Source organism: Bidens hawaiensis, unplaced genomic scaffold (assembly GCF_021521415.1).
Source record: "Bidens hawaiensis isolate Kalapana, Puna unplaced genomic scaffold, B.hawaiensis_p1.1 tig00026028_1, whole genome shotgun sequence".
Lineage (NCBI taxonomy): Eukaryota > Viridiplantae > Streptophyta > Magnoliopsida > Asterales > Asteraceae > Bidens > Bidens hawaiensis.
The window spans coordinates 90,115-99,203 of record NW_027505062.1 but is presented as its reverse complement, the minus strand read 5'-3'; the positions used below and the strand labels follow the sequence as shown (position 1 = coordinate 99,203).

The window sequence follows — 9,089 nt, the reverse complement described above, 5'->3', positions numbered from 1 at the left end:
GTCGACTATTTCAATGGGCTGCTCGACATAATTCAATTGCTCGTCCACCTCGATGTCCAGCAGTGGCACATGGGATGTGTCGTCAGCTAGACATTTTCTCAAGTGAGAAACATGAAAGGTAGAGTGGATTACTTCCATCTCATCAGGTAGATCAAGCTTGTAAGCCACTTCACCCACTTGGGCCATGATCTTGAACGGTCCTATGTACCTTGGACTCAGCTTTCCCCTTTTTCTAAAACGAATAATCCCCTTCCAAGGTGAGACTTTAAGAATCACATGGTCTCCAACATCAAACTCAATGGGCCGTCTCCGCTTATCCGCATATGACTTTTGACGGTCTTGAGCGGCTTTCATCTTGCCTTGATCTGATCGAATCTTGAGGAGGTTTCTTGCACAACTTCCAGACTACCAATCTCCTTCCGACCAATTTCCCCCAAACAAACAGGAGTTCTACAACGTCTACCATACAACACCAATCTCCTTCTGACCAATTTCCACCAACTTTCACCAATCTCCATAACCTTTTTTCTAACTCTTCACAACTTAAATAAAAAGTTTCTCTCGCATTTCTCCTTTTTCTCTCTTTTACATAAACAAACTAAGATTCGAGATCCGAGTGTCGTTGGTGATTTCCGCTAACTAACAACACGGATTGATCCGAGTCAAGTCTTGAGATCCATTTAGAGGACCTACAAGTGGTATCAGAGCTTTCGGCTCAACTTTTTGTGGTTTTCGGGTCAAACTTTTCGGGTTTTGATCTTAGTTTTTGTTGGATTTGAGGTTGATTTCGTGTTACTCATCTATTTTGGAGTCCCTTACACCTTAGAAACATACGAGAATCACTAAATCTAAGTTTTTAGTATTTTAAGTTTTTGTGTCTGAGCTTAGATTCGGTTTAAAACTCAGATCTAGGCCAATTTATTGATTTTTAGACTAAAGTCTTTTTGACTTTTTGGAAGTTTGGGTGTTATATTCTCAAAAAAAAAAAATCGCATCGGGTACTGTAGCAGTCGCTTCCGAGGTACTATAGCAATCGCCGGGGGTACTGTAGCAATCGCTTCGCACGGGGGATACTGTAGCAACCGCTTCACTTCGCACGGTACTGTAGCAATCGCTTTGCATCAGGTACTGTAGCAACTCATGCGAAACACTGTAGCGACTCGGTACTGTAGCAACTCATGCGAATTACTGTTGCAACTCGGTACTTTAGCAAAAAAAAAACTTAAATTTTTTTTCTCTTTCTAAAAAAAAAATCTAATTGATTTAAAAAAAAATGTCTTACGAATCTAAGCTTGGAGGAAATCTGGATATGGGAGAAAGCCGAAAGGAAATATTAAAAAGAGAATTCGACATGTTTACACATATTAAAGGAGAATCGGTTTCCTCTCTCATCAAAAGATTTGAGTCACTCGTCACCAAAATGAGAAGTGTCGTTATCATCAATGGTTTGTTTCAGATCAACATGAAGCTGTTGAATTCACTGCCTTATACATGGAGCATCAATGTGGTTACCATCAAAAGAACCACAAATCTGTATACCATGATACTCTCAGAGTTGGCTTCTACCATCAATCTTTTGAATTAATGGAAGATAAGCTCCAAATGAACAATCAGTCCAAAGAAAATAAAGTTGGAACAAGTAATAAAGTTGGGACAAGTGCTGCCGGTAAATGTAGTCATGCATGTCCTATCATTCCCGACACATCACCAGCTGATGAGGTAAATCACAATCTTTGTTCTCAAGCATGCATCAACAAAGTCAAATACTATAGATATCATCAAGACGAAGTTTTGAAAGAAAATGCAAAACTTCGTCAGTTAAATGCTGAATATGTAAAAGCTGACAAGATCTACGTTGAAAAGATTAAAACTCATCACGATGATGTAGCTAATCTTAGACTTGAAATTTTTTGAGAAAAGCATAATGTGATTTATTATAAAGACATAATTATTGATTTAAAAGAAGAAATTAAGAAATTAAAACTCGAAGTTTCTGATAAGAAAGAAAAGGAAAAACAAGTCGAAAGATTTGAGGCATCATCTGAGAAGTTAGATGATCTTATTGGAGCCCAGAGAAGTGCTAAAGTTAAAGCGGGGTTGGGGTACGATTACACTGCCGTACCACCACCATTCAATGATAACTACACCAGTTTGCCCCACTTTAGCTATAATACTTTTCCAGAGGAAGAAATGGAATACGGGGTTGGTAGAATACCAAAGCCTGTGAAATTTGTTCCTGCTGCCTCTCAAACTGCTGCTCCAGTCCCATCATCTGATAAATCTGACATCAATGTGTCTTGTGTAGCAGCTGGTGATGTAAATGGTGGTGAATGTGGGACGGTTAATATGGGTTGTGAGTTAAAAAGAAAGTTAGAACCACGTTTTGAATCATGTGTGGATCTAACCAAAACTATTAACAATCCAGTTTGTAATAAAGTTTGTGAATCTATGTTGGGAAGTTTAAAGTCAAGGTCAAATTATGTATTTTGTGAAAATTCAAGTAATGATAGTTGTACAAACGTTTGCAATGAAAATGAATGTTCTTCTTCTGACTCAGATTATGAAACCGTTTGTGGTGAAATTTTTGTTGAAAAATGTGTCAACGAAAGGAGGCCTGTTGAGGTGAACATATCAAGTTGTTCATCATCAAGTTGTGAGACTGAGGATAATTCAAGTAAAAGCAAAGTTTTGAAAATGAAAAGACAAGTACTTCTTGTAAATATGTTCCACCAAATAAACGATCATTTTCTCAAACAACCAATCAATCAAGAGATCCTCAGTCATACAACTTCTGTGACAAAAACTACTATGGTCATTATCAACAAAAATTTGTTGATCCATATTACACAAATGTGTTTTATAATCATGTTCCTTTCCAAGGATCACCTTTCCCACCACACCAACCACATTATAGTTCAGACGAGTTCTATGGCACTCCTAGGAGAAAGTGTTGTTTTGTGTGTGGTCACTCTTCTCACCTTGCAATACATTGAAAGCAATGGTTCAAGCAACAGTTTGATATTCAAAGGCGGCTTAGTCAGTCCCCAAAAAGAGCTTTTAGTAGCCCTGATTCAAGGACTGATCAAGCTGATAGTGAACCTAGTGAAATAGATGTGAGATCCAAAGTCAATAAAGTAAAACACAAAAAGAAACCTTTTTGGAAAACCAAGAAGGATAAAATCAAAAAGTATCCTAAGACTGTAAAGTTTGAGGATTCACCAAAAACAGTTTCAAAAGCAAGAAAAGAGAAGTCCAAAATTGCCAAAATCAAGGAACAAGTTTTTGCTTGGATTCCTAGGGACCGCTCTTCATCAAGTGAGGCTCCAACAAGAAATAAATGGTTTTCAGGAAATAAAATCAAGTTTGGTCGATTTACGGTTGACCTTCCCAGGACAAAAGTATCCCGGGAACCCATGTCTATTTGAAAGCTTAGTGCATGCAGGGTCAATCATTGAGGACTATCAATAGTATTAGGTACTTAGATAGTGATTGCACCTGGCATATGATGGGAGATGAACCCTTGCTATTTGATGCTAAACCATTCGATGGCGGATTCGAGTCTTTCATAAGCGACATAGGAGGACAAACTTCAAAGAAGGGAAGCCCTGTTTAAATGGTTCAACAACAACTTTCGAGCGTTTCTCAACTAACCTCGTCCATCTACTTCTCTCAAGTGATGGATCCAGCATCAGCTGTTGGAAGCCATGTTTAAATGGTTCACACCCCAATTCAGGACCTATAAGTGTGACCATCAGTCGGTACCTGTGTTTGTAAATATATCAGAGTAGCGGGTTTGTTTTAGCGGAAGACTTTAAATATTAAAATATTAATTTACATTATCAAAATTACTCGGGAATTAAACACCCGAGTTTTAGTTTTACAAAATCATAATATTAATTATACAAGGATTTATATTTATCAAAAACGAGCCTTGCATATCATCTATAGTCATCTAGTTACCTGCATAGGTGGGAAAAACACGTCAGCTACAGGCTGAAACGTTGACACGATAAAATATTTATAACAGTCGTTAAATACAAACATAGTTTTCTGTTTCACAATCTCAGCAGGAACGCCTGTCCATTCCCGGGATTTGTACCACTGCCCTACACACACAATTCAAAGGTTCCCCGAGTATATAGCCCCTGTTCGGAGACAACCTTCCCCTAGGCTATATAACCCTGTTGGAGAACCGGTTATGACTGACTTGGTTTTGTATGCCAATTATCAGTTATGTTTGGATCCAGACACATGTGTATTCAGTCTGAGTTGCTTTTTATTATCTATTTTGTATTATAACGATTTTAGAGATTATATCTCATGCAAACATATATCAGACTCTTTGTAATAAACAACCAGTCTATTACAAGAGTAAAAATCAGTTCAGACAGTAAAAAGGTTAAGGTGTTCCTTATATTATCAGTAGGAAATATAGACCTCCTTGGCTTCAGTATGCTATTAACCTATATTCATAATAGGTATGCATAAGTACCTAGTTGGTATAATTCAGCAGACTTTAAGTCTGTTACAGTTTCAGCAGACTTGAGGTCTGAACAGCAGACTTGAAGTCTGATTCAGTTCAGCAGACTCGAGGTCTGATCAGCAGACTCTTAGGTCTGACCTAACCTTAGTATAGTTATCTTCGTTTTATGAAAATACTTTGGATTTACATATGACGTTTGGAATAGCACGCTTTGGCCTAATAAAGGATATCACGTTGGCAAAATTCTCCAGGTAAGCAAACGGATCCCGCGGTTGATTGGGATTTGTACGAATTCCTTAGGCAAGAAGTGTCTACTAATGATACCCCCCTTCCAGTTACTACATGCCCGTCAAAATAATAGTTTTGATAACATTACTTCACGTGGAAGCAACGTCTTTGCTTTATAAATATCACTTGAAAATAATTACAGTTTAACGACTATAACCATTACCAGGTATAAATAACTATATATAACAGGCTTTCTTAACCCTAATCCTACCTTATCCGGCTAGGCGAGAACAAAAGATGAGAAATTCAGCAGCAGTTCAGCTCGCATCTTGATTACGAGATCAACAGTTTGTTAAACAGCGTAACAATGCCCTGTTTCTTCGTGAAATCAGCTCTCGGCACCTCAACACTTCCTAGCACGCTTACCGATGCTAAATGTGTGAAAATAAGTGTGAAAATCGGGATGAATGAGCTGAGCCTGTAGCTGCCCTTTTATAGGCGAGTTTTGCAGATCATCGCGTAGCGCGATGGCCTTTTCCCAAAGGCCGTCGCGTAGTGCGACGCCGCAATTACTCAGAAGTTGCCACGTGTCCCGGGTTACTTAACCTGGTCATCGCGTAGCGCGATGGACCAGTTGAGTTTGGCCGTCGTGTAGCGCGTCGCCCCCCTTTTTCTTGAATTGTGTGATTCTCTATCGCGTAGCGCGATGAAGTTAGTCAGAGGACCATCGCGTAGCGCGATGGGTCTAAAAAACCCTAAATTTTTCATTTTCAGTCCTTTAACTTCAGAATTTGCATTTTTAACCCATTAACTTTTAATCTTGACATTATTGACCTAAAACTAGATGGGTTATTTTCACGGTGTTACATCCTCCCTACCTTTAGAAAAATCTAGTCCTCGAGATTTATGCAAAGAGATGTGGATATTTTTGTTTCATCTCGGACTCAAGTTCCCAAGTGAATTTCGGATCACGTTGGGAATTCCATCTTACTTTGACCAATTTCAACCTTTTTCGCATTAGAAACTTGATTTGACTATCTTCAATCTGTATCGGTTTCTCTACAAACTTGAGTTTCTCATTCACTTGTACATCCCTTAGAGGCATAGCAAGTGTCTCATCAGCTAAACATTTTCGTAAATTCGATATATGAAATACATCATGGATTCCTTGCATTTCTTCGGGTAACTCAAGTCGATAAGCTACAGGACCTATTCTTTCAATAATTTTAAATGGTCCAACAAAACGCGGACTTAACTTCCCTTTCTTTCCAAAACGAACCACACCTTTCCAAGGTGATACTTTGAGCAACACTTTGTCTCCTTCTTTAAATTCTAACGGTTTTCATCTTACATCAGTATAACTCTTCTGTCTATCACGTGCTGCTTTCAACCTTTCTCGGATTTGTATTACTTGTTCAGTTGTTCTTTAAACAATCTCGGGACCTGATAACCGATTATCACCAATTTCAGAGCAACATACAGGTGTTCTACATTTTCGTCCGTATAGTGCTTCGTATGGAGCCATTTGTATACTTGTGTGATAACTATTATTATATGAGAATTCCATTAGAGGTAAATGAATATCCCAACTTCCTCCTAGATCAATTACACATGCACGAAGCATATCTTCCAAGGTTTGAATTGTTCTTTCACTTTGTCCATCTGTCTGCGGATGATAAGCAGTACTCAAATTTAACCGCGTACCCATTGCTTTTTGGAAACTTCTCCAGAAGTTAGAAGTGAAATGACTATCCCTATCGGATATAATTGACAACGGCACACCATGTAATGATACAATATTCTCAACGTGTAATTGTGCCAGTTTATCATGCTATAAGATTCCTGAATTGGAATGAAATGAGCTGATTTGGTCAGTCTGTCAACAATGACCCAAACAGCATCATTTTGGCGATTGGTTTTTGGTAACTTTATAATAAAGTCCATGGTTATCATATCCCATTTCCAAATCGGAATCTCAGGTTGTGTTAACAAACCTAATGGCTTTTGATGCTCGGCTTTAACCTTTGAACATGTCAAACATTTTGCCACATACAGAGCAATTTCTTTCTTCATTCCAATCCACCAATAATCATCCTTATGATTATGATACATCATATCACTACCCGGATGCATCATATACTTAGATTTGTGAGCTTCTTCAAATATCTTCTCTCGCAATTTTCCAACCATTGGTACCCAGATTCTTTTCCTAATCTGAGTATATCATCATCGCCCTTAACTAATTAATCTATTGTTCCATTTTCTTTTTCAGCCTTTATGTTATTTTCTTCTAGTGCCAACTTCTGAGCTTCTTTGATTTCAGTTAATAGATCAATTTTGAGTTCTAACCTCAAGGCTCGTACTCTTTTTAGCTTTTCGTGCTCTTTTCTACTTAAAGCATCAGCTACCACATTAGCTTTACCTTCATGGTAAACTATCTCACAATCATAATCGTTCAACGTTTCCATCCATCGCCTCTGTCTCATGTTCAATTCTTTCTGATCAAATATGTGCTTCAGACTTTTGTGATCAATATAAATTGTAAACTTCACACCATATAAATAGTGTCGCCATAACTTTAATGCAAAAATTATAGCTCCCAACTCCAGATCATGAGTGGTGTAATTTTTCTCGTGAACCTTTAATTGTCGTGAAGCATAAGCAATTACCTTCTTCCCTTGCATCAAAACACATCCCATTCCTGTATGTGAAGCATCACAATATACAATGAAATTATCTTGTCCTTCAGGTAAGGTTAAGATCGGTGCGTTTGTCAGTTTCTGTTTAAGAGTTTCAAATGCCTCTTCTTGCATTGGTCCCCATTCAAATTTAACAGATTTGCGGGTTAATGATGTCAATGGAACCGTTATCCTTGAGAAATTTTGGATAAACCTTCTATAATAACCTGCTAACCCCAGAAAACTTCTTACTTGAGTCGGAGTCTTGGGTTTCTCCCATTTGATAATAGCTTCAATCTTTGCCAGATCTACTTGAATACATTTCTCATTAACAATATGTCCAAGAAACTGTACTTCGGATAACCTGAATTCGCATTTCGAGAATTTTGCATAAAGCTTCTCTTTCCTTAATGTTTTGAGTATGGTTTTCAAATGAGCTTGGTGTTCTTCTTTCGTCTTGGAATAGATAAGAATGTCATCTATTAAAACAATAACAAACTTATCTAAGTAAGGTTTACAGACTCGATTCATCATATCCATAAAAGTTGCCGGAGCATTAGTGAGTCCAAAAGGCATAACAGTGAACTCATAATGTCCGTATCGGGTTCTGAATGCAGTCTTGGATATATCTTTTTCCTGAACCTTCAGTTGATGATACCCGGATCTAAGATCAATTTTGGAAAAACAACTTGCACCTTGTAATTGATCGAAAAGATCATCAATCCTTGGCAACGGATATCGATTCTTAATCGTGACTTTATTCAATTCCCGATAGTCAATACACATCCTCATTGATACGTCTTTCTTCTAAACAAACAATATTGGAGCTCCCCAGGATGAAGAACTTGGTCGTATAAATCCTTTTTCCAGTAACTCGTCCAACTGCTTTTTCAGTTCCTTCATCTCAGTCGGTGCTAATCTATAAGGAGATTTAGCAATTGGAGCCGTTCCTGGAACTAAGTCGATTCTGAACTCAACTTCTCGATCTGGCGGAATTCCAAGCAACTCGTTAGGGAATACATCCTTGAATTCAGTGACAATTGGGACCTCATCTAGTTTCTTAGGCTCGGGCTCCTTGGTTACATAAGCCATGAATGCTAAGCAACCTTTACCCAAACAATGACTTGCTTTTATTTTCGATATAATTCCGATTTTACCAGAATCTTTATCTCCGGCTATTCGCAACATTTTATTGTTTGGAGTTAGAATTTCAATAGCCTTTTCGTCACATAGTATTCGGGCTTGGTTAGCTGCTAACCAGTCCATCCCAAAAATAACATCAAATCCAGCTTACTCCATTGGTAATAATTGCACTGGCATTTCATATCCGGCCAAGGTAATATAACTATTTAATATCTCAGATATTTTGATTAATGACCCATTAGCCGTTTCTACTTCATATTGCTTATTCAATTTAGCTAGAGGTTCATTTAATATACTACAAAACTTATAATCTATAAAAATTTGATTGGCTACTGAGTCAAATAAAACTCTAGCATAAGCATTATTAATAGAGAACGTACCAGTGATCACGTCTGGTAATTCTCCCGCCTTCTGAGTATTCAGCATATACGTGCGGGCATTTCCCTTTCTCCCCTCGTTTCTGGCACCACTACCATTGGCGCCTCCAGCTGCCGGTTTCTTCTTAATGCATTTCGCACTAAAGTGTCCCTTCTCACCACATTCAAAACACACAATCA

The 9,089-nt window shown here is 38.0% G+C and overlaps 1 protein-coding gene across 1 annotated transcript; it reads right to left on the bottom strand.

Moving 5' to 3' along the window:
• Positions 1–8,196: 8,196 nt before the first annotated feature.
• LOC143610370 (uncharacterized) lies at positions 8,197–8,655 on the bottom strand. Its single transcript, XM_077084868.1, has one exon. The coding sequence runs from the start codon at positions 8,653–8,655 to the stop codon at positions 8,197–8,199; it is 459 nt and encodes a 152-aa protein (XP_076940983.1).
• Positions 8,656–9,089: the final 434 nt, after the last annotated feature.

Bases quoted from the DNA above. Each gene is read 5' to 3' on its own strand.
- LOC143610370 (XM_077084868.1), bottom strand. From the start codon at position 8,655: ATGGACTGGTTAGCAGCTAACCAAGCCCGAATACTATGTGACGAAAAG.